The 26,177-nt window shown below is 50.1% G+C and overlaps 1 protein-coding gene across 17 annotated transcripts in view; it reads right to left on the minus strand.

The window, feature by feature from the left end:
- Kcnq2 (potassium voltage-gated channel subfamily Q member 2) overlaps window positions 1–26,177 on the minus strand; it is a 58,620-nt gene that overhangs the window by 10,097 nt on the left and 22,346 nt on the right. For 2 of the 17 annotated variants that reach the window (XM_087647403.1, XM_087647377.1), the window contains exons 5-15: window positions 25,927–26,052; window positions 23,573–23,683; window positions 22,938–23,033; window positions 19,027–19,121; window positions 17,378–17,407; window positions 14,339–14,407; window positions 11,517–11,546; window positions 6,562–6,615; window positions 2,663–2,886; window positions 1,879–1,984; window positions 1,266–1,397 (exon numbers count right to left, since the gene is read on the minus strand). In XM_087647403.1, coding sequence (XP_087503529.1) covers window positions 1,266–1,397; window positions 1,879–1,984; window positions 2,663–2,886; window positions 6,562–6,615; window positions 11,517–11,546; window positions 14,339–14,407; window positions 17,378–17,407; window positions 19,027–19,121; window positions 22,938–23,033; window positions 23,573–23,683; window positions 25,927–26,052 — 1,073 coding nt within the window. 17 annotated transcript variants of the gene reach the window in all.

Raw genomic sequence — 26,177 nt, forward strand, 5'->3', positions numbered from 1 at the left:
TCTCATTCACCCACAAACAGTACATGCACAGCATCTACTCTGGGGAAGCTGCTAAGAGACCCCTGCCTGAGCTGGTCTACATCTTCCTGGCCTTCACTTATGAGAACAAATCATGGTCTAGAAATCCTGCCCCTGACACTGGGCATTGCTGCAACTTCTGTGACCATAACGAGTTCCTCAGGCTGTCTCTATTGTCCTTACTCTCTGCCTACCCAAAATCCTTGGTCTACTTCCAAGTTTTAAAAGCAGGGTGTGTCCCACCTTAGGAAATAGGTCCTCACAGGGGTCACAAACACTCACATGTGTGAGTGATGTCTGTGGTTAAGGGTGTGTGCCTAGGAACATGGGACGTGGAGTAGGCTGGAAGAGTTGTGAACATAGGCTGTGCACACATCTGTATCCTGCAGCTGGGAAATGCACACTTGCATATTGTGCATCGAGGATATGTATGCTCCTGTGAGCATGCTGAGGGTAGGTTCAGACAATCATGATCATGGGCCTGTACGTGTACATCTGTACATGTTGAATGCATGTGTGTGGGGGTGGACTTGGGTCTTACTCATGGGTACACAATGCATGAATACATAACTTCTGGAGTAAGCTGCTCTCACACACAGATAACCCAGTGGTTGCTTTGATGTGCTTCCTACTCAGAAAGCAGAACCCCACCATGAGGGGGCAGATGGTTGTTCCTGGGAAGAACAGTTCTGGGGTCTCCGGTCACTGTGTAGCAGGGCCCACAGAAGTCGCACGTTTCTGTCTTGTCACAAACTCTCGCTTATCAGCATATATACACATACCACACACATGCATACACATACACCCACACACATCTGCACATACACAGCACAGCACATGGTGCTCATGCATACACCCATACATCTTGTGAGCATTTGCACACATATATGCACACATGCATTCACTTAAGCATACACACAGGTATGTTGAGATGCCCACACCTATACACATTCACACACGTGTGCACATGTGTACATGTGGACACAGACATACAGACACTTGCCACCACAGTGCAGGGGGAGTGGAAGAGAGAAGGGGGGAAGGGACAGAAGAAATACTAAAAACGGACAGTGTGAAAACACAGCAGAAAGCAACAAGGAGCCAACAAGGTGGGAAGAGACCTCCAAAGCTGGTACTGGCCCTGTTCTGCACACCTGTCACCCAGCCCTTGGTGCCCCTTGTGCCATGCCTGGTTTTGTCCCGGAGGGCCCTGTTCATGCCCAGACTGGACAGGCAGGGGCTCTTGCCTGGACTGCAGGCTCTTGATTCGGGACAACATATCCAAGTGTCCGGCCGAGTACTGTTCGATGACATCCATCACGTCATATGGGCGCAGACTCTCTTTGAACTTTCGCTTAGATACCAAGAACCGCATAACACTGCAGGGATGGACAGATAATGAGTTCCAGACAGAGGCTACACTGACAGGGGCCAGTTCCCATATCCCCCTGTCTGTCGCCCTCAAAGCAGCTCCAAGACCACAGTCCCTGGGAAGTAGTATCCATTCTCAACTGGGCTACCCATTTAACCTGCCCCACCATGGACCACTCAGTGCTAAGCCTCAAGACAAGTCCCATCCTCCTTGGAACCGCTGGTATGGGGCAGTTGTTGATCGTCTGAAGATATGCCCCTGCCCTTGTCCCCTATTTCATCCATACAGTCCAGGGTTCTCAGGTCTAGCTAGCTCTATCAGGACTCTCTGGACCTCTGGGAACAGGTTGACAGATAATGAGGCTGGAGCAGGCAGGAGTCCTCCTCTAGACTCCCTGTGCTTTCCCAGTAGCTATGGCCTTTGGTGGCTTGGCAAGACCTCATGTGGTCAGTGAACAGGGCTCTCTCATGCAGATCAAGATCCCTTACCACACAGCTCTGATGCTGACTTTGAGGCCAGGGGTAAGATCTTCAGTCACAAACTCGCAGTTACAGCTCTTGTTGTCCTCCACGATATCCTCCCCAGGGAGGCTTGCTTCTAGGTGGAAGGGAGCACAGACTATGAGCAGACAATCACAACAGGATACAACCCCCAGCCTGATCCTCAAGGGCCACTCAGGCTTCCCCCAGGACAGCCCTTCAGTGCCTCTGATGCACTGGATTGCCCCCCTCCACAGCCCATGCCTCTCTATAGCTCTCTTTTCTTAGTGCCTTCTCCAAAAGCCATTGCCTGGACGACATGAGAGTTTAAAAGGATATCCCTGCCAACAGATAAAAGGATAACCGCATTGTGGTCACTGTCCAGCCCAGAAATGAAGAAAGCTACCACACTTGACAACATGAATGATCCTTGGGGACACCGTGCTCAATGTGGAATGGCTGCCATGGACCCTATGAGGCTCGATATCATGTGACATGCACAGACTGGAGGTAGAGAGATATAGGCACGGAGTCCAGTGCTGGACTAGAGAGAGACAGGGTGATGCCTAGAGGAACTTTCTCTCCATTGCCTGCAGAAGTGACAAATCATGAAATTACAAGTTGACAGTGGATGGTGTGTGTTAAAGTGGTTTGTCTTACATGGCATCGCTTAAAAGAATAGGAAGAGGAGCTCCCTGCTCCAAAAGATTTCCACTTGTGCCCTATAGCCAAGTACTGACGTCCTCCCCCTAGCAGCCACCAGCCTTGGGGAAGGTGATGCTGGTGGACTCACCTTCTGAGTTCTGCCGGGATGCAGCGCCCTTGATACGGAAAGCCTGGCGTGCACGGCTGCGGTCACCAAAGCTCCAGCTCTTGGGCACCTTGCTTGGGCTATCATCGAGACTCTGATCCGCACTGGGGGACCGCCGGACCGTCTGGGCCTGGGGAGACCCCTTCCCCTTGGCAGCCACGCCTCGGGGGCTGGAGAAGACACGATCTTTCAAACTGACCTTCTGACTGTTCCCAGGAATAACGGACCAGCGGACAGAGCGGGCAGACAGACAGACACACAGAAAAACAGCAAGAGAAATCACTCTGGAAATAACAAGTCACGCTTGCAAGTCTCTTTGCAGCTGATGCCCGCCCACAAGCCAGGAGGGAAATGCAAGTCCAGAGAGTAACCAACCACACTGGGAACAGGGAGCTGTGGCTGGTGAAGCACAGGGTAGAGGTGAGGAGCCGTACAGGTGTGGCCAGAGCTGGGAAGGTAACGGCGGTGGGACTCCTAAATTATTCGGCTATCCCTCAATGTGCCAGGGCCCTCTCCACACTGTCCTGTCTGTTTCCCCAAAAGACTCCTAGACATCTCCAGACACTTGAGACTCGATCTCTTCCCTGGACCTTCATGTGTACTAGCCCAGCTAATGAACTCCCCTGTTGCCCCCATCCCAACTTCCCCCAGAGAGCCCCAACCATCATTATATCTCCTGTCCCAGGACCATCAGAGATCAGGATTACAACTAATGCGTCTAGACCCACTGGAGCCCCAGTATTTTCTGAGTCCCATAAACTGCCTGGCCTCTATGTGGAACACTATATCTAACACTGTCTGGTCTCTGGGATTCAGACCCTCCTCTAGGGTGTTTCTAGGGGAACATCAGGGATGAGGTTATCAAGCTAGGCTTTGACTATTACAGGACTGGTTGTCCCAAGCCTCAGTCCCAGATGATGGTTATAGAAACAGAGAGGTGATGGCCAGCCCCTAACCAAAACTCTTTCCCACTGGCATGCCAAACTAGAAGGTCCTAAAACCTCCCTCGCCCCATGTTTCTTCCTAACTCCAGAGTTCAGTGGTTCACTGTAATCTAGATAGCAAAAGACAGAGGGTCCATGATTAGCTTGCTCCAGGAAGAGGTGGCATCCACCCTTATTCTGGGGGCAATGGGCCTCTCTATCCAGGGTCGGTTAATTTCCCCATTGGTGATTCCACCATCGCTCCAGAGGCAGAAGGCAGGAAGTGTCTTGTGAAGTAGAACTCACTTGTTCAGCCAAATAGGAGCCATAGGACTTCCCAGGATAGCTTCAGACGTGGCCCATGACAACACCTGGCAGTACTAAGGGTAAACTCCAAGGAAGGTGCAATGCTCATCAGTGCCTCAGAACTCAACTTCCCCCAGCCACGGTGTCCCTCGATGGGCCACCAGCCAGAGAGATATATCCAGCAGCATACGACACAGAGTTGTCTATACAAGAGAAGATGGCCATGGTGCTATGTCCACCCACCTTGGACTGTAGATGGGACTGGTGGTCCTCCCAAACCCATTTGGACAGTAGGCAACTTGGGAGACCATCTGTACCTGCTCAGACTCTCTGAAGAAGAGGAAGGAAGAAGAGGACGCCAAGGACACAAAACCCACACAGGGAAACTAAGGCAGCTTCAAAATACCCCATGTTCTGGGCGCATCAGGAGCCAGTGGCATCCACTAGCTTTGGAAAATAGCCCAGAGTCTAGACTTTTGTGGCCAGGGACGCCCAGAATCCACCCACTTTCTGACCCCTTTCTAAATGGTTCTAGTTGGATCTAAAGAAAACAATATTCAGGGGGTTGTGGCTTCTAAATGTTCTTTTCTCTTCCTATGGGCCCCACACTTACAGGAACTATTGGAGACCCAAGATAATGTGTCTTTCACGGTCCCCCCTGGATAGGTGAGGTAGAAGCTAGAGTGAGGAAGGACACACTTCCCAGTAGCACTCAGTAAGGGAAGTGAGTTATCACTAAGCAAGCCTGGTGTGGACCATATTGAATCAAGTCACAGAGCTGACTTCCTGATAGGGTCCCAGGACTCACTCAATGTTACAATAGCTAATGTTCAGTTTACATTTAACCCTGGCCGTCACAAGGAGTGAGGGGCAATGACTGGTGATGGCAAGTCAGGCTCTTACTGCCTCCCCACCCCTGGCTTCTGCAAAGGTTGCAACAACAAAGACTGAACAGGTGTCTCCAAGCAGGTCACCCAAAGTCAGCCACTTTTTCATCCTAGTAGTAATTTCTTCCACAGCCATCAGAAGTTATCAACCACACAACCTCAGGCCTGGACTCTAGCCTTACATAGGATTGCAGCCCATAGGAGATTTATAGCTTCCAGGAAAGAGACCCCATCCTTAGTCTTGGTTCTTCTGTCTGCAATTCTCCACACTGTCCCTTCCTCAGAAGGAGGCTCTGACAGAGAAAGGGACAAGGTGGGTTGCTATTACCAGGACACTGAGTTTCCTCACAGTCTTCCACATCTCTAGAGCCTGGATGGAGGCCCTGGATAGAGCTTAAGGGACTCCCTTTCACCTCCCAAGCCACCAAGCCAAGATGAAAGCAAGCATCAGGTAGGAAGGTCTCCAGAGCTTCTCCTAAAGCCCCAGCAAGAGAGCCCACGAACAAAACTACCCAATATACGAGGGGTATGACACCAGCCAGAGGTCAGCTCAGGAAGAATCTGGAAAGCAAGCAAACCCCAGCCTCTTGCTTCCTGTCACAATCTCCAGAGCAAAATTCAAAAGGAAACCAGCCATTAGGTGGCCTTTGCCCTAGTCAATGCATGGGCACAGCAATGGAGGGGGCCGGCATCCACAGAGAACTGCCCAGCCTGTGCCTGGACTAAGGATGCCCGAGGGACAATCCACAAGAACACAGAAGGCAGGGCTGACAATGGCTGGGCCCTGAAGGCCCATTCTTCCTACCCCTTCTGGTCTTCAAGCAGCCTGGCCTTAGCCTCTTAGTCCTAAAGGTTCAACCTGTGGCCAGAAGCACCTGGACACGTATGCTGTGGACAAGCAAGGCGGCTTCAGCCAGGGCCTGAGCAGGCTGCCTCCCAGGGCAGTACAGATACCCAGTCTGTCTGCAACTGCAACATTCTCCCAACAAGCACACGCCTCCAGCGCACAGAGCCAGCGGAGAGGCCCGTGGGATGGGGAGGTGGCCCTCAAGCCCCTCTCCCAGTGGAGAAGGACACGGAGCATGCACGGGTGCAAAGGCACAGCATGCTGCTCGGCACAGCCGGACGCATGCACACGACGGGGGCTCCCCCATGCGGGGGCCACCACAGCTGCCTGAACACGGCTGGGTTGTTCCAGCCAGGAAAGGGACAGGCACGGGAGGGCAACCGGGAGGCAGGGGCCCCAGAGCAAGCAGGACAGATGCCTTCATACATGGACAACAGACAGGGGAGTGGAAAGGGAAGGGTGTAGTCAAGGTGCATAGGGTTAGGAGGCTCTTTTCAGCATCCTGTTTCCAGTCTTCCCTAAACCAGGCCTGCAAGTCAGAAGGGGGAGACATGGCCTTTGGCTTTTGGGGGCCCCCGAAGAGCCCAGAACACAGCGAGCTGCCTCCCTCAGTGAGGTGCCGGCTAAGGGTCGGTCCTTAAATGCCTAGTAGAGGTACCAGAGTGGCCGGCCCCAGAGGAAATGTTCCCTGAAGGTTATTGAACTGTAGACATCAGTAACCCTGGCCAGCCAGCCCCCTGCTCTGGCAGGAGGGGGCTCTGTCTAGAGTCGGAGGCCAGGCGCCCAGCTCTGCCCTGTGTTTAGGTATCGAGGGACTCAGAGCTGGGTGGGCAATGTACCGGCTCATCCTGAACCTCTAGTAAGCAGGGAGGGCAGGAGCGTGCAGCGTGGTCAGTCCGTGCGAGCATTGCGTGGTACCTAGAGTGTCCGGGGCAGCATCCACACAGGCACCCTCGGCACGGTCTGCCTTTACTGGAAATGAGGAGAGTATAGTTAGTCCTGGGGGCGGGTGACAGGACCGGAACAGAGAGCAGATAACTGGGGCACTGTGACCACCTAGGGAGTTCAGGCTCACAATCCCCCAGCCGCAGTATTTGTGTCTGAGCAGGGACAGCAAGAAAAGGGAGCGCGCAAAAAGTCTTCTGCTGCCTGGGAAAGAAAACGGTTCTCTATTTTTGGAGAGAAAGAATCCCTGTTTTTCCTCCAAAAATATCCTTTCCTTCCAAAGCCAGAGTGTGGGTTCATGTTTTAAGAGACGTATTATTTTTTTGCTATACTCATGCCAACAAAAATAATAATAATAATACATGAACCAAGATGTTGCAGGAGGCCAGATGTGGATGGAGATAGTCTGGGATGTGACCACTGCAAAGCATGCGCCTTTCATGGAGGGAAAAATGTGCAATTTAGCTTTGCAAACCAATTGGCAAGCGGCGAGGTTTTGCCACACCAGCCTGCGATCTGTCAGTAGTAGGCTTTGATTTGTTTGGGAGGCAATGGCTGCCCCCAGTTAGATGGAAGCTTAAGAGAAGAGGCTTGGAGACGTAGCCATATTTAGAAGGACTGGTCAAGTACATTCTTCTGGGATGGCACGAGTCCACCTTATTGCCATGGCCTGGGCTAACAGAGCTCCAAGGAGAAACCTTAGCAAAATCCCAGAAAACAGTGACCCTTTCCAAGAATCTCCCAGACTGTTGAGGTCTGTTTTGCATTACAACATGAAAAAAAATGTTTAGGTTTAAAAAAAAGAAGGGAAAAAAGGAAGAGAGAGAGAGAGAGAGAGAGAGAGAGAGAGAGAGAGAGAGAGAGAGAGAGGGAGAGAGAGGAGAGAGCCAGCAGATCTCTGAGGTCAGCCTGATCTATAGAGGGAGTTGTTTCAGGACAGTCAGGATTAAGAAACCCTATCTTGAAAAAGAAAGAAAGAAAAAAAGAAAGAAAGAGAGAGAGAGAGAGAGAGAGAGAGAGAGAGGAAGGAAGGAAGGAAAAAAGAAAGAAAGAAAGAAAGAAAGAAAGAAAGAAAGAAAGAAAGAAAGGAAGGAAGGAAGAAAGGAAGGAAGGAAAGTAAAAGCAAAAATTACAAAAACAAGCTTTCTTTTTTTCCCTCCAGGCCTTCCTTCTTCCTGGATAGTTAAAACAGCACTTCACAAACTTCGTCTCCAAGGAAACCAACATATAGGACCATCTCAAATCAGAAACAAACAAGCCCTAGGAGTGCCCAGCAGTCTGTTTTCCCATCACATGTTTATTATGTCATGTGTCACTGACTGCCCCAGTCGCCACCCCCTCCCACACCAGACACAAAGGGACACACCGCTCTAACTGGCATTAACAGAAATTAAAACTGGAACCAAGTTCCAGAGAGTATCTGCTGACCAGGCAGGCTAGTTCTGAAACCGCTCCTGCAGGACTTTGAGTGCTTGGAAGACTTCTGCCCAAGCGTCTACATAGGCTTGGTGTTCTAAGTAGACGAGCTGCTTTGGGCTCCTCAGAGATGCAAGATGAAGGCTGGATGCTTACTGCTTCACTACAGGGTAATGTATCTGCAGCATTCTCTGTGACTTGATCCAGGGTTAAATAACTTGTTAAGCAAGTGAGCCCCTAGTGTCTTGGACCCTGGACCCCAAGTCCGTCCTGGGAACAAAAGACAGAGATGGTTCATTTCCAGCCCTTTGACAAATGTCCCTTTTGTTCCCCAGTTCTATGGCTTCTTGAGAACCCTGGACCTGAAGCCCAGGTCTGCTATAGAAACCCTGTCTGATACTTGTGTTGTCTAGTTTGGAAGCCATGAGAATCCTGGGCCTGAGCCCAGGTCTGCTATAGAAACCATGTCTGATTCTTGTGTTGTCTCGTTGGGCAGCCACTGACCACCCCTGGCCACTGAAGCTCAGGAATGAATTCCAGTTGTGTTCATTTTAATGAATGTCGTATGTGGCTTGTCATTCTTGTCTGAGAAAACATGGCTCGAGAGCCTGATGAGATCCGGAGAAGCTGCTCTCCTCAGCCTTCCCTGATTGGCGGGTACCAAAGACCTCCAATTTGGGCTGCTATGACTATTCCCTCTGATATCATTTTTCTGCCCCATCAGCAAAGTGAAGCTATACCTTATGTGCAAATGGTTGGCCAGTCTCAATCACAGGCAGACGCCAACTGGCCTGCCCGTGAGTATGCCAAGCCCAGTGGAGAACAGATAGGCCCACCGACACTGCCTAAGGCCAGACAGGGCAGATGGGCACCAAGACACACAGACACCACCATCTGTGAGGAAGACTGGACCTGTATGGACAAGAAGGGGAAAGCCAGGGCTAAGGGGCTCCTTTAGGCACAGGGTAGGAGACAGTGAGAAGGACAGTGAGCCCATAAAAGACAGTCACAGCAACTGCGGTCACAAAAAACAAAACAAAACAAAAAAACACTGGTACAGCACAGGCCTGAGCTCCCACCTGCCCTGGCTCCCCTGACCCAGATGTCCCCCAATGTTTACAGTCTAGTCATGTAGGTCTCCTCAGGAACAAACCACCCCATGCACCTTCATTATGAGGTACAACACACCAGGAAGGTACCTTTAGGTAGCTGAGGGTCCTGGGTTCACACCGCCCACTTGCCCAGAAAGATGTCAGCTGGTCTTGCCAGGGAACACGTAAGACTGTGTCCAGGGTTGGCCAGAAACACAGCCACTGAGTTCTGCTAGACTGACTGAGTCTAAGAATAGCAAGATTCTGGGGAACCAGGCTACCCTCCACCAAACTTAACATTTAGACAAGAGCCCAGGGGTAGGCTCACCCCACTATGTGTCTCTTAAGTAGCAGTTTCCTGTACACTTCCTATGTTCTTGGTGCTAAAGAGGGAGTTTAGCTACTCCTGAAAGAGGCTAGAGATACTACCCTACCCTCCATTACCTGGCCAGCAGGTGTGCATCCCAATGAAGGAGTGGGAGTCCTCACTGACAGAAACTGTTCCCACTCCCTCAGCACTCAGCTCTCCAGGTGCCCCAACCTCCTTGAGGATCCCAGTGTCCGTGCAAAGGACCTGCACACCCTTCCCAGGGATGGCAAATCTGCTGCCTCAACTGAGCATTTTGGGAGCAGGGTGTCCTGGAAGGACTGGGTTTGTAGATACTAGCCCTGGAGGAAGGGTGTGGAGGTACAGGCAGGCAGGGGCCACTGACACGCGGGGAAGACAGAGGAGTGGCAGAGCGGAGAGCAGGGGAGCCACGGAACATACCGGAGAGCCAGGGGGCTCCCATGGGTCCTCACCTTGAGTCCTGCTTTTCAGGGTCAGCACCTCATCCCAAAAGACAGAGCAGACGAGAAAGGGGCCCAAGAAGGGCAGTAACAGTGATTAAAGCACTTGGGGGCAGCAAGATTTTCCAGATGGGGGCAGAAGAGGACGAGAGAGAGAGAGAGAGAGAAAGAGAAAGAGAAAGGCTGAGACGAGACTTGCGCTAAAGCTACGGCAGCAAGCGCAAGGAGCTGCTAGAGGCCAGGAGCCTCCTGGGCAACTTGTTTCCAGTCAAGGTGCAAGGGTCAGACAGTCATGGTGGTATGGAGATGAAACAAGAATCCTCCAGACCCATCACCGTCAGGGCAGTCTTGGTCCACCCAGGGCACACCCCTGGTGTCCATAACCAAAGGGCCTCCCAGCTCAGGGGTCACTGGAAATAGTACTGAGAGAGGGGCAGACCAGAATAGTCCTGAGGAACAGTGAGGAGTTGGAGTGGGTACCCCTTGGCACAGCGAGGCTGCCAATACTCTCCTGTTTTACCCACACCAAGGCCAGGCGAAGCTAGCTCTCTTACCTCCACATGTCAACAACCAAGACTACGCTAGACTGCCTGTGTCTTTCCAGCTAATTTCCTTAGTGACCAAGGTTTGCCACATTGGTTGTCCCTTTAGCTGATTTGGGAAGCCTTGCCACTCTTTGTCATTCAGGACGCCACCTATAAATCATCCTTTTGTGGGACAGGAGAGGACGGTGTTTGTTCTCCAATGGATAGAGAATGGGTTCAGCCTAATTCCACCCTCTCTTGTACAAGGGCAATGTTTAGATATTCTAAGTAATCCTGGTATCTGGGAGGTCACTAGGTGTCAGGCAAATCTCCTTCTGAGACCCTAAGTCTATGAGCCATATACACACTGTATCTTATGGGCAGGTCACTTCGGGGAGGGACACACTCAGCCTGAAGGCCTTGATGCACACTGAAGGCAGATGCACACTGAACTCAAAATCTGTGAGACGGTGTTTCTTTGCTTGTAAATGCTAGGATAAAACAGTCTGATTCCACCTTTCTCTACTGAGCAGAGCTGACACAGGATCCCCACCTAACCAACCGGAGCAAATGGAGCCTTGGAGGTCAGCAGGGACCAGGAGAGAGAGACAGAGAGAGCAGTGAGGTAGGAATATCCTTGGAGGTGTGAGTGGTAGGGCATCTTAACCTCCTCAGGAGGACCCTGGATCTTCCACCCCGGAAGGTTATCAGGGAGCAAGTTCCCTCTTCCCTTCTGCCAGCATTCTGAATACATTCTCCTCCCCACTAGAGTGACGGGAGGGACCCCACCTGGGGCTGCAAATTCCAGCAACATACCTGCAGGGCACACAGGAACCAGCCTCAGAGTTCCTTGTGGGGCTAGCCCAAGGGCAGAGTTGGAGTAGATGATTCCCCAGAAGCCCCACCCCCCTTGCTGCTCAAACCCCCGTGAGGAGGCTGTAACTGAGAAGTGACCCTGGGTGTGCCAGGACACACAATCACTTGCTGTACAGAGAAGCACACATGGGGCCCCGTGGTGTCCTGCCCTATGACACACGTTGTACACGGAGGGAACAAGGCAAGATGGGTATAGAACAAGCCAGGGCGGCTGGAGGCAGGAGGAACTGACCTTGGTGATGGCTCTGGCTGTGGCTCCTTCCTTCAAATAGAGGAACAAAGAGTTAGTAGCTACCCCCTCTGGCAGCCCCATGGCACATACAGTGGCCCAGGAAAGGGGCCTTCCCTCGGCCCCCTCTAGGATCTCTTTCACCGACTCAGGCCCCTGGCCTTAGACCTGACACCTATCCTCTTGTTCACAGGTTGGGTTGTACATAATGAGGCCTGGTGCAGAGAATCATCCTCCTAGGGTACCTGTCCTCTCCTCCTAGGGTACCTGTCCTCTTGATGAGGTACTACAAGGCCCAGGAGCAAGGCTGGGAGAAGGAAGGGGCTCCCAAGGGAACTGTGGTCTTCTGACCCGGGGGGGGTCCTTTATTGTATATTAATGGATGATGCTCATTTCAACACAATCATACTAGTATAATAATAAAGCTTCAGGAAGAAAATGTAGCTGGAGAAAGCTCTTGACTTAATGGAATTTCCCTCCTGTGCAATTTTTTTTTTCCGTGACAGCAGGAATCAGCCAAGGACTTTGTCACAGTCCATAGTATATTAAGGCCAATAGTCATCCCCAGGCTTGCAGAGCCATTTTGACCATTATCTGCCTTACTTGGGTTGGTTCCTTTTAGTGGAAGTAAGCAGATGGTGGCTGGATCTTATTTAGCTAAGAAAGGAACTTGAGGAGTGACCCATGGTACCCCTCAGGAGGGCAGTGCCAGGTCAGTCTTTTGTATGACGAGGGCTTGTCGATACATTTCCAAATACTGCCTGGTTCCTTCTGTGACCCTTACAGAGGAGTTACACAGAGTAAGGGCCTAGTTTAGGGTTCTCTGTAGGACCCCAAAGAGGCTCAGGATGAATGGCATTAGTCAGGAGAGTCCTGTGTGCAACCAAGAGATAGTCCTAGAATGGATCCCATTAGACATGAGCATCCTATTGAGGACCTGAGGTAGCTGAGAAGTGTGTGTCAGTCTACTCTAGAAGAGTCCTTTCTACTGCCCTCCTGTATAAGCGTCTTCATTCCTGACCTCCACCAAAATGATTGACTGGACCTGAGTCACATATCTACTTTCTGCCCTATCTGCAGCCAGTGCTCTGGAACTGAGCTGTCTCTCCCTGAAGTGCTTCACCTCAGGCATAACCCTTTGCTGTCTGGACAGGCCGAGAATGTCCCTAGATCTCCAAGTTCAAGTTTCTCATAGGGGTTTCCCAACTTATTTTTCTTCTGAAATTTGACAGTGAACGTCAAGGAGAAATTAGGCTGTACTCTTTGTAATTGGCAGGAAACCTCCCTCAATGGTCAAGCATCCAAATCCACCTCCTGTGATTCCGCTTCCACCCAACGGGAACACAACTCAAGCCAGCCTTTGATACTCTACCACAGGTACAGTTTCGGTAACACATTATGTGCTGACTTCTTTCTGAAGGGTATTAATTCCCATTTAGTTTGGATATGAAGTATCTCCTTGAATGTGTCATGGGCTGAGGTCTAAGTCCCCAGTTAGTGGCATCATTGAGAAGTGATCGAGTTAACCTCATCCCTGAGTTAATCCATTCATGAGCTCATGGAGAATAGGATATTCGCAAGTGCAGGGAATATAGACAAAGACAGATCAGTGGAGGGTGCCTTTGAAGGGTGAGTCATGTCCCTGGATTCTTCCTGTTTCTCTCTTCTTCCTAACTGTCACAAGATGAACAGTTTTCACCTGTTACACCCTTCTGCCATGATGTTCCTGCCTTGACACATCCTACAGGCAAAGGAACCAACCACAACCATAAACTGAAACCTCACTTCTTGGGAGACTTCTCAGAGCATCTTTTAATTTCCATGCTTCCACTATCCCTTCCAGGTGGCGTGTGTTTGTTTTAATGTGCATTTCAAACCTCTTCCGGACCCAATCATTTCCCAGCTTGAAACCCACTCTCACACTCTTGGGTGTTTGCTACAAGAGCACCCCATTTTATTGGCTCTGGATCTGAGTTATCTAGAGCTTCAGTAACATGGCATTATAATCAGGTTGTTAGATCTGACAGTCCTGGAGTAGAGACACAGAAGTCAAGGTGTTGCTGGGCTGAACTCTTTCCCAAACTCTAAGAGAGGATCCACCCTGCCACTCCCGGTGACTTTGGCTTGTGGCTATAACACTACAGTCTTTGCCTGTGTCTTTATTTAGCTTCTGCCTTGTTAGTTTCTCCAAAGTTCTCTCTTCTTATATGGAAGATTGTGAATGGATCCAGAGTCCACTCAGAAAATCCAGGTGTAGAAGGGTCACTGGAGGTCACATTAGCAGGTTTGGAAGTGCTCACATATGTTTAGGAACATGGCCTGCCATCAACCCACTACCACCTTCCTGTCCTCCCGAAGGCTCTTTGGAAACAGAAATTTGCTTGGCGCTGTAGCCCCATTCTCTGCTTCTGTGGAGAGCAAGCCCTTCTTTATACCCATCCCTGGTTCAAACACCAAGAGTCACAAATTCTATAACTGAAAGACCAGCAGGTACTACTGTGAACATGCCACCACCCACAACACTGGGAGCGCAGTGCTGGGACACCACTCCCACCTAAGCACTAGCCATGAATGAGTCAGACAATACTTTATCGAAGTCCATTCCTTACCCCACCCACCTCGTGCCCATCCCCTTAACCAGCTACTCCTCTAGGGACAGGATCCTTAATCCGGCTAGCAAAATCTAACTAGTCTTTAAGACTAGTAGCCAAGCACATCCCGGGGCTTTTGTCACTGGCCCAAGTTCTAGATCCCCTCGGGAGACCCAAGCTGCCCACTGTGCCCCAGCGTTCCAGCCTTAGTGTGGGAGGAGACCCTGTGCTGACCTGAAGGTGAGTCCAGATTTGCTCTTGAGATTCCTCAGCAGCTCCAGCTGGTTCAGAGGCGGAATGAGTCTGAGGCAAGAGAAGGAGAGGTGAGTAAGCCTAACCCCCTAAGAGCTGAAGCTCAGCGCTGCACACCCACATCTACGCCATCCACAAGAGCAAACAGCAGATGCCAGAGTATGGGTGTAGAACACCTGAAGCTCTGGGCTTAGTGCCTCCACCTCTCCCAAGCTCCAGGGCTGTCTTTACCTATGCCAACCCCTTCTCCCAGTTCTCCTGGGGCCTGGGGCCTCGGGCACAGGAAATGGACAGCAGGCCGTGAGGACCCAGCCCTTCAGCACAGAATAGATCAAAAGAGCAGAGTCCAGGTAGGGTGTCTCCTCCCCAACCTCTCTTCCACTCTATTTCCCTGCCTCTGAAAATTTTCAAGGAGCTGCAAACAGCACTACAACATATTCAAGGTCCCTTTACAGAGCTTCTTTGCCTCCAGAGACTGGAATGGTTCAGGAGGAAGGTCAGAAAGGGCTGTGCTGGGCAAAGAGAAGCTCATATCCAGGTCTACAGGATGATTATCCCAAACAAATGAAAAGTCTGGTTTCATCGGGCCCTGGTGCTTTGAGGACCCTCAACCTATAACATGACTCTGATCCTTTTCCTGACCTGGTCACACATCGCTGGCAGCCTGTGCCAGGCCTCTGCCTGCCTTCCCTGGCGTTTGTTCAGTCCATTGCCACAGACACAGTATCAGGAAAGGCATGTTCCTATGGGGAAGGTGAACCCTTGCCGCATAGAAATGAAAATCTCCTCATCGCAACCCACTTTCTGCCTTAGACCCTCTGTCTCCTCCTGGAAAATGCCTATTCCACGAAATTCCCACCTCCTTGGCTCCTATGACTCCAGGCCCTGCCACCCTTTTCTCAGTTCTGACCCTACCTGCTCTAGGACACCCTCGTGATGCAGATCCTCTTGTATCTCTTTCAGCACTGGCTTCTCACAGCCCTGACTACACGCCAGGCTCCTCAGGACCCCCTCCCCCACCCCATCTTGTCTTTCATTCTTGACCCTGCAGTTAAAAAGCACAGCCCTCCTGTCTGTGTGACCATAGGTACTAGAAATGCCCTGTGTCTTCCTCTTCCCTCTGTTCACCTCACAGAGACCCTCTCAGCATCTCTCTGCCCCACCCCCCACTCCAGTCGGTCTCTCAAACATGCCCAGAAGCCCTGTTCTTCTCTCACTCAAACATTTAATGGCTCCCCCACCACCTCTAAAACAGAAGGGCTGCTGAGTTCATTGCCCAATTTGCTCTTCCCTCCAAACCTGTCCCTCCACAGCAGAGAGAGACCCACCCTACACCCCTGAGCCACTTCCGCCCCTGCCTATCTTCTCCCCTCTCCTTTTACCCCCATAGGTTGCACAGGCTTTGACAAGGGTAGCTACATTTGGGCTTTCTTTGCTTCCTAGCCACGGCCCCAGGATCAGACCTAGAAAGGCTCTGAAAATCCTGGTTTAAACAAAACAGAACAGAACAGAAAGCCTCAAGCCCTGTGAGCTTCTCTCTCTCTACCCTTTCTTGCCTCCCTTCCCCCAAGCCATTCACTGTCCTTGACAGGTCACCATGAAGCAGGAACAATATGTTAGTAGGCTGGTGCCATGAGGTCCATCCCTCCACTTTTTCACCCAGCCCTGGGGCCTGGAGCAGGGTCTCTGGCCCAGCCCTCTGCCTTGGGCTCCCACACTCACCACCACCACATAGGTCAGGTTAGACACAGGAAAAACCAACCCTCCCAGCCACACTGGATGCATGCCCAGGACACACAAAGCAGCAACCAGGGGCAGACACATGGGAGTAGGGCCGTGCACATAGCTGGTCACCCCTGAGCAGTCACAATGGATTGGGGGAGGAGCAACCCCAGGAGAGTATGGGCTAATCCGAGAATACTGTTGGGCTCATGGGACAACTCCAGCCACACAGGTTGGGGGCTCTGAGGGACATTTTCTTTCTGAATGTGGTGCTGGCTGGAGAAGATGGGCTGAGGTGAGGAGAAGCATGACAGGACAAGACACGGATCTTCCATGTGCCAGGAGATCGGGAGCCCCGGGAGAGGCAAGACGTTAAATGCTACTACCACAGTTACCTGTGCCTCTGGGCTCTGGGAAGATGTCCAAGGGCCTACTAAGAGAACGACCCTTCTGAGAGTCAAGTATTTAATCTCCTAGTCCAGTCCCTATAAAAGGTAGGAGACAGGTCGCAGTTCCAAAGAAAAGGACCTATACCTGCTATTGGACCAGGCCAGGAAGGACTGATCCACTTCGTAAGGGCTGTGCTGGTCTGGGAGTCTTCCTCCAGCATAGACTGCACCCAAGCAGGGTAAGGAGGTGGCACACCTTCTACATGTGGGGTACGACTTCCTGAGTAGCACAGCTACATGCACATGGGAAAAGAATGTCTCCTGCTTCCCAAGTTGGCCCGGAACACAGCAAGAAGGAGCCACCACCCAGAATAAATAAATGGCTCTGCTCCCTGGGCCTTCATGCTTTCTCCACTGTGGTATATGGGGTCATGGGGGCACTCAACTCTGGAAGGGAGAACCTAGGGCAGATGTCCAAAGTAAGATTCTAGTCTGGGATATGCTCCTGGTCCTAAACATTGATCCCTTAGAAACACAGTTAGTCCCATGACTGACACTGCTCATAAGTAGAGGCAGGAGCAGGGAACCACAGCTCTAAGACAAGGCAGGAAGCAAGCCACACTGAGGAACAAGACACACCAAGGACAAGGGATCCAGCAACAGGGAAGCAGCAGCTAAGGAAGCAGGAGTCAGAGAGGCAAGGTGTGCTCACACTGGCCCAGAAGGAGCTATAGGCTAACACAGGGATTCCAGGCAGGAAGGGGCCATCGGGTGGCAGGGTCTGACGATGGTAGCATGAGGACTATAGGGCAGGTGCTCTAGGATGGGATATGAGCTCTGGAGGGCTTGCCCCACCCCAAACTCAGACAGACGAGAGCTACACACATCTTCCATCCCATGCATGTCCTACCTGGAGGCCCCATAGGTTTGAGTTTGTGAGCTTTCAAGGGTTTCACACACACACACAAAGGGAAAAGAACCAAATATTTCAAAAGAACGGGATAAGAAAAAGGAAATGAAAAAGAAAGTTGAGGGAAGTAGGGGAGACAACAGAATAAAGAAAATTAGCCCATAGCTCAGTCCTGTCTCAATGCCCTGCTAGGAGCACGGAGCTTGAGGCAGGGCCAGGTGAGGGCTCAGGGCTGCAGAGAAGCCTTGGGTGGGTGCTGATGGCAAAGCCATCTTTGTTCTGGCAATGCCTTGCCAAGACTGATGCAGGCAGAATGGTCTATGGGCTATCTGACCATTGCTGGTTGTCAGATCCCTGAAGATGATCCCCAGCCCAGGAGTCCTGACAGAGCTCTGTGCCCATGCTACCTGGGCGTGCCTCAGATAGGCAGAAACAGGTGGGATGAAATGGTCTGACTCAGGTAATGAGGCTGGGGAGACCTGGTCTGACTTCTCTCTCTGTCTCTCTGTCTGTCTCTCTCTATTTCTCTGTCTCTGTTTCTTTGTCTGTCTCTGTCTCTCTGTCTGTGTCTCTCTCTGTCCCTCTCTGTGTGTCTGTCTCTATCTCTGTCTCTCACTCTGTGTCTCTGTTTCTCTGTCTCTCTGTGTGTCTCTCTGTCTCTGTCGCTGTCTCTCTTTCTGTCTGTCTATCTGTCTGTCTCTCTGTCCTGTCTCTGCTCTGCCCCCCCCCTCTCTCTCTCTCTCAGTTCAAGGTGAAGAAACAGCACCCAAGGGGCTCTGACTTACAGCTTCAGGCCTTATTGCCTTGCCTCATGTTTTCTTTTAAAAAAAAAAAATTTATGTATGTGAGTACACTGTTACTCTCTTCAGACACACCAGAAGAGGGCATCAGATCTCATTACAGATGGTGATTGTGAGCCATCATGTGGTTGCTGGGATTTGAACTCAGGACCTCTAGAAGAACAGTCAGTGCTCTTAACCACTGAGCCATCTCTCCAGTTGGCTCATGTTTTCATCTAAGCTCAAGCTTTGTATATACAATTCCCAAGCCAGGGCTGCTACCTGTCTTCTGTGCAGTGGCCCACAAGCCAGCTGGCACTGTCTCCTGATGGCCCCCAGAAAGGCACTTCTTGACCTTTCCTGTTTTCCAGAATTTGGGGGGGGGGGTGTCTTGTGTTTTGTTTTGCTGAGGATGCTGGGACGATATGACTTTCCTAGCCCTAGACTCTCACTATAGTCTGGGTTATTCCTTACATGCACACACACACCATAGTTGCTCTGGTCTTTGCTGGAGAACAGTCAGAAGAACAGTCACCTCTATACTTCTTAAGTCTTGGGCTGCTAGAGTCTTTGCAGCCTCCAGCACTAAGGCCAGCATTCATTTCATGGGATGTCTTGGAGTGGGGATCACAACACAATGAACCCAAAAGAGGAATGGAAAGCAAAGGATGGGTACAAGACTAAGAAATAAAAGTCACAACACTGTAAAACAAAGAACAAAATCAATACTGTGAAATAAACCACACAGAATCCTTTGTGGAAAAATACATACACTTGAAAACGAATATAAATGAATGGGGTTTAAAGAGCAAATGTAAATTAACAAGCAAACCACCATGCAGGGTGGTGAGGCTGGGCCTGGCGCAGTACCTGTACATGGGGACAGTGACTGTCCGCTCGTAGTACTGCCACGTGGAGTGCAGGTCGGTGCGTGAGAGGTTAGTAGCATAGAATCTCCAGGCAGACTGCAGTGGAAAGAGGTGAGATTGTTGTGGCAGGGCCGAGGCTACCCATCTCCAGGGACCTCACCCACTTGGAACTGTAGTCCCCATGCCTGTCTTCAACCCACAGCCTCAGTTTAACCTGATTTAAGCGTGATGCCCACAGAAGCTGGCGGGGTCTGAGAGATACTCTGCCTCTGGCTCAAAGCAAGTCTGCAGTGAGCCTTGGTGGTCTTCCCTTCTGTCTTTCTTGACATCGAGTGGGTGACTTCATTGTCTCTCCAGTCCCAACCCCATGAGACCTGGGAATAGGGACAAGGCTAGGAGGACTCGACTTCTTTCACTAGGCATAGTGGCCCAGGCTCAGGCTTCTTCACTGGCTCAGACCACTTTCCATTCTGTATACATTTTTTCTTTTTGTATATTTATCATAATCCACACAACATGAAGTCTACCATTTTGACTCCTTTAAATTACACACAGCATTGTGTGGCCATAGCAACAATCTATCCCTAGCTTCTTACCCTTAGGGAGGCATGCCTACACATGAAGTAGACACTTCCGTTCCAACCTCCCACCAGGACCTGGCAGCATCAGTCTTTCAGTCTCTATGGATTTGACTGTTTTGGAAATTTCCTATCATGGAATCTCATGATTGTGTGATCTGCTTGTTAGTTTCTTGCATGGAGGGAAAGGCCCCCGGAGCTGAGGATTATACACTGAGCTGTATCACATTTGGGACTGAATAACACTTGATGGTACAGACATAGCACATACATTTTGATCATCCACCAGTGAGCATGGCTCACAGGTATTTTGACTGTTATATGCACTATAAACATGGAGGATTTTAGCTTAGGTTTTGGGTCCTAACAAAGGAGTGAACACGTGGTAAGGCAACAATGTTCCATGTCATGTGGGTAACAATGTAGGCAACAATGTTCCATGTCACATAGGTAACAATGTTACATGCCACTTTCTTTTCTGGTTCTTTTTGTTTATTTGGTTACCCCCCCCCCCTTTTTTTCTTTTGGTGCCAAGGGTAGAATCCAGAGCCTTGCACATGTGAGACAAGTGCTCTACCACTGAGCCCAGCTCTGATCATGGCTCTCTAAGTGGTGGCTACACGTTACACCCCACCAGTGGTGTGTGAAAGAAAGTCCAGTGCCACTATGTTCCCACCAATGTTTACGGTCCATTTTTAAAATTTTAACCATTCTTTCCAGTGTCAGCTGGCATCTCATGATTTGATCTTCATTCATCTAATGGCATTTTTCACATTTGCAGCCAGTTGTCTCTCTTCTTTAAAAAAAAAAAAAAAGTCCATTCCCTTGCACCAAAACCCTCTGGGTTGTTTGTCTTTAGTGCTTGAGCTACTGGGGCTCTTTATATATTCTGGATATTAAGCTCATTCCCAAACCTTTTTCCCATTCCGTGGGTTGTCTTGTCATTCTTGAATGTCCTTTGAGGCACACATTTTTTTTTAATTTTGATGCTCTCTAACTTTTCTTTTGTTACTTGTGTTTTGGTGTCAAATATAAAAGATAAAAACAATAAAGCTTCCATACTTCTAAAGTGTTTAATAGATTTAGCTTTTTTTAAATTTATTTACAGCAACATCCCAACATATCCTCAAACTCAAGAGCTTCTCACCTCAGCTCCGAAGTTCTGGGATTACAAGTAAGCACCACAAAGCCTAGCCAAACATCATCTTTTTTTTTTAATTAAAAAAAAAAAAACTCCAAACTGAGCATGATGACACATGTCTATTATATAGAACCTAGGAGGCTGAGACAAGAGGATCACATGAGCTTGAGGCCAGCCTGGGCTACAGAGACTCTGTTACAAGCAAGCAAACAACAGCAACAACAACAAAACAGGTCTCCAGTTGCCTAATATGTTGCCTAATGGGTTGAAACAGTTCTCATTACACAACTTGGTGCCCTATGTGAAATCAGTTGACACATAAGCTCACTGTTCTACTGGTACATTTGTCCCTACATGAGAACTATATACTTTTTTGCTGTTGTTTTGGTTTTGTTTGTTTATTTATATTTATTTATTTAATGTATGAGTGCTCTCTATACATGTACACCTGCATCCCACTATAGACGGTTGTGAGCCACCATGTGGTTGCTGGGAATTGATCCTCTGAAAGAGCAGACAGTGCTCTTAACTGCTGAGCCACCTCTCCATCCAGAGGTCCTACACTGTTTTGATTGCTGCGGCTTTGTAATAGATATAAAATCTGAAAGTGTAAGGGTCCCCATAATTTGCCCTGCTTCAGTGCTGTCCTGAATATCCAGAGTCCATTGTAATTCCACAGATACCTTAGGATTAGCCTTTCCATTTCTGAAGAAAGGGGGTGGAGGGCACTGGACCTACATGCCAATGTTTGGGGAGAACATTTTAATGAGATTATGTCGTCCAGTCCCTGAACATGAGATTTCTTTTTACTACTTTGGTCTCCTTCAATCTTTCTCCCCTTTTTTTTTTCCGGTGCTGGGGACCGAACCCAGGGTCTTGCGCGTGCTAGGCAAGCGCTCTACCGCTGAGCTAAATCCCCAACCCCCTCCTTCAATCTTTCAATAACATCTACCTGAGGTCCAGGCTGGCAAGGCTGAGTTCTATAGAATGCTTTGAGGATATAGAAGGCCTGGTACCTCCTCTGAGACTCCCCCTCCAAGTATTTTTCTGCTCAGGAGCCAGAATTATAATCAGGTGATAAGCCTCTTGAAAAACCAGTCTTTCTACTCCTGTACCTACATGAGGGCTACTGGGGACATTGCTAACTAAAGCTTTGGCCCCAAATATACAGGAAAGTCATCTTTGCTCAAAGGAAAACCCTTGGATCAAATGTTCTACCACAATGCCTTCACCCTGTAATCATGCGTCATAAATGGGTTGGAGATGTCTTGAAGCTCTGGGAACCATCCTGAAATTCACAGTGGGGGAAACTGTGTAGGCAAGACAAATAAGGAGGCACTTGGTGAGGCAGGAACAGCTATGCTATTGATCTGTGATGGCAGATTCACAGGGTGCTGTTGAATATGTGGGGGTGGTATTCAATTTATGCAGCTCCCTGTTAAACCTTTTGGCCCCACGGACATGCAGTCATTTTATTTTTCAAATGGGCATTCTGTTCTCTTTTTGTATATTTTGAAATTACAAAACAATACCCATAAGTTTTATGGCGAAAGCTGTGCAGCACAGACACAAGAGGAAGCTGGACCCAAGGCTAAGACAGTGAAGGCCACATCTTTAAAAAGAAAGACAGATACAGGGCCTCATTCATCTGGCAGGAAAGCATGGCCAACTCCAGAGTCCAAGAGGAATCTCTGTCTTCTGCATGTGTGTTCAGGTAACCTGCACATCCAACCTGCCCCTAAATGGTAAGACCACCTGAGCGAGCAAGTGCAGAGCACAGTGTCCACAGCTCAGGTCGAAGTGGCACGGATATGCCTCAGGAGCCACTTGCTTCCCCTCTCAACCTCTCTAAGCTGTGGGTCTCACAGCTGCAGAATAGGTGTGATGAGACACCTACCTCACAGGACACTCGAAATGACCTAAATGGTTTCTGGGACAGTACAACCTGAGCCAAGTGACCACTTGGCATAGGACCATCCAGCAGCAGTGTCATGAGTCACTGGGTGTGACCTCAGGTGTGTATAGTCTATTCTTATGCTGAGCACCTTGTTTTCCAAACACAGGCTATAGCCTCCCCATAGACAGGGGAGAGGATGGTTACAGCCATTGTCAGTACCAAGACCCTAGTGGGCTCCCTTCTAGGTGAGGAGGAATCAGAACAGGGGTTGATCCCTAACAGGGACTAAGGCTCACCTGGATCAGACCTGCCGCAGGATTCCGCCGTTTCTCAAAGTGTTTTTGCCGATGCTGCTCTTGGACTTTCAGGGCAAAGCCGGATCCCAAAATGCCCTGCAAATCACTGAGGTCAGACCGTATCCTGGGACCATGTCCCTCCTCACCCTTGCCCATAATACTTGTGTTTTGTGGGTGCACCTTCCTACACCCTTAGAATTCTTTAGCACCTCCAGGCCCGGGGAACCTCTGGCTAGCAGAAGGCAGTGCCTAGTAATCCCTATCAGGAGCCCTCCTAACCTGCTCTGTCCACAAGGCAGCTGAAGACAGCTGGCCTCTGTCAGCCCCAATCAGCAGGCAATATACCCATCCCATTCTGTACGTGGCAGATGAGAGCCCCCACTGTCTAGAGTCATCCAGATGGGAAAGCCATGGAAATCAACAGAGCTATTGAGAAGGCCTGATCTGAAGACACTAGAAGTGTCTTACTCTGGTCTGGTCTGGTCTGGTCTGGATCCTCTCTAAGAACTATGAACCCCGCAGGGACCTGCTCCTGTCCAATATCTTCACAGTTCACAGGTGGACTGTGGTCAAGTCTTTCGAGGAGCCTCTGAGACCCCTAATATCCCCAGAGCAGGAAGGCATGCAGGACTTACAGCAGGAAGAGCGAAGAATGAGACACCAATGAGGGTAAACGTCGCTGCTAACAGCCTCCCGTTCCAGGTCTGAGGGTACTTGTCCCCGTAGCCAATGGTTGTCAGGGTGATCTGAGGGGCAGGGAGCTGGGGTCACTTGGGCAGGCTGTCAATGGCCTACCACAGAGGCCACAATCCCAGGTTAGATGTCCTTGCTCAGCCATAGGAAGTTCATCCAAGTAGTTTAGGGGGAGCTGGACACTAAGACTTTGACTGGACCCACAGGAGGGTCATTCTTCCTACATCAACCATACCAGGGCAAAACATAGGCCAGGGTCAGCATAGGCTGTCCTTTATTCTACAATCCCATCAAACCCCAATCTTTCTTCTACACTGGAGGGGGAATCATTCCCATGTGTATGAACTCCCCTAGTTCATAGACGAGCACCAATCAAGGAGAGAAATTCTCATCCAGATGAGTTGCTGGCATTTCTACCCCTGCTCTGTGCTCAGAGGAATGGGGCACTAGTTAACTGGTAAGTGCCCATCATGTCAGGGAACAAGATCAAGGAAGTGCAAGGATTCCAGGTCCACAGAGTGTTAGGACTCAGAAAGGTCTAGAAGAGCAGGATTCGGGGAGAATGGGGGACAGTCTAGGAGAGGGTTTGGCCCAGGAGGGGAGAAGGCAAGGGGTGGGAATAGAAGGTGGCCAAGAAGACAAATGGGTAGCTGTGAGGGAGGGGCTGCTATGAAACCAGTAGACATTTTAAAATACAAGGATTACTTTGAAACAATAAAGATAAAATGTTTGCTTCAGTTCTGAAAGAGAAGGAAGGCCTAGCCCCAAGAACACTGAACATTCTTTTTTTTTTTTTTTTTTTTTGGTTCTTTTTTTTCGGAGCTGGGGACCGAACCCAGGTCCTTGCGCTTCCTAGGCAAGCGCTCTACCACTGAGCTAAATCCCCAACCCAACATTGAACATTCTGAAGAGAATAGGCTATATCACTCTCACAGGACCCTGAGGCCCGCTGGTTACAGTTCAGGGCCCCTGGGTACCAAGTTGATTCCCTCAGCAGAGTCTGGGCACACACTCTTAGACAGTCCAGTTTCTCCTGTATCACACAGTCTCCTCCACCAGTCACCTCAAGACTTAAACTCGCTTCACTCCTAATATATCTGCTTCTTCCCAAAGGACTCGGGGTTCCAGGCCTGAGGGCATTAGTAAAATCACAAGTAAACTTCCCTGTGGCTTCACCCGGCAGTTGTCTTATCCTCCCCCCAGTGATTCTGCAAGCACAGCACCTGCCTAGGTCATCACCTCATGGCTTGTCAGGTGAAACGGCCTCTGCCTGAACCTCCAAGGAGTCTAAAGCTTTTGGGGCGAGAGTGTAGGAGAAACCCATTTCTATCTCATTAGAGTAGGGTGGGCTCCATAAAGCAATATCAGAAAACAGGGGCCTAGGAAACCTGCCTTCCATGTCCACTACAAGCAGAAGTCCAAAGATAACTAACAGGAAAGGGGCAGTGAGAGAGGACTTCTGGAGTGTTCTAGGCAGAGTCAAGCATGGGGAGCCTCAGACACAAAGGCCACTTGGGCAGCAGCAAGTCTTGGGGAGCTGCAATTAGGGCCACTGTCGGTAGGTTGCAGACCACCTAAAAAACATCCCAGAGAGTCAAGGCCTGAGTTTGCGATTTGCACTGTGTGTGTGTGTGTGTGTGTGTGTGTGTGTGTGTGTGTGTGTGTGTGTGTGTGTGTGCGCGCGCGCACATATGCATACACACACGCACAACCATGTGTACCCAACTTTTACACGGGTCCTGGAGATCCAAAATGAACTCCCCATGTTTTCCCACCAAGTACTTTACCCACTGAGCCATCTTCAGTATTGTATTGTCCCCTGTCCCTCACAGTGAAAGACAGGATTGACTGGAGATGGAAGGCTAGCAGCAAGTGCCTGGAACGGTGGCAGTTCACACTGCTCCAAAGTGATGAGGGTTATTCAAACTCCTGAGCTGGGAAGCCCCAGGATGGCTCTATTCTGGTCATTACTCTCAGAGCCTTGATATTCCCCCACCTTAATCCTTCTCCTACACAGTCCAGCAGCAAGTGGGGGAATTGCAAGAAGGTAATGGGGAGAAAGGAGCCCAGTGTGTCCCCTATCACATCTACCAACCCAAGAAGCACATCAGTCTCAGTCGCTGTCATGTCCACAGCCAGCCACCAGGTGTCCTCCAAGAGACATGCCCACTCAGCTCAGCCTAATGGCAGTTAGGTCTCTCCTTCAGATCCCAAGGGGCAGGGTGTACATCCTTAAGATAGCAGTAATCAGAGGATGTGGAGGAGGAAGGAATGGTGACCGGTGACCAGGACTTACCAGACCCCACCAGAGTGCATCCGCGTAGGTGTCGAAGTGGTCATTCTCACCCTTTTCTGCCAAGTACACCAGAAACGAGGCCAGGATGAGGCAGAGGAAGCCAATGTACCACGCAGTCACCAGCTCCTGCAAAGGCAGGAAGCCACATCATTTTCCCATTCAGGCCAGCCTGGAAGCCCAGCATGGGAGCCCTGCCCTCAACTGTGCAGCTCAAGAGACTCGGAGGATGGAGTCCCCTCCTGATGCCAGCA

This window comes from Rattus norvegicus, chromosome 3, assembly GCF_021556685.1.
Source record: "Rattus norvegicus strain SHRSP/BbbUtx chromosome 3, alternate assembly SHRSP_T2T, whole genome shotgun sequence".
NCBI lineage: Eukaryota > Metazoa > Chordata > Mammalia > Rodentia > Muridae > Rattus > Rattus norvegicus.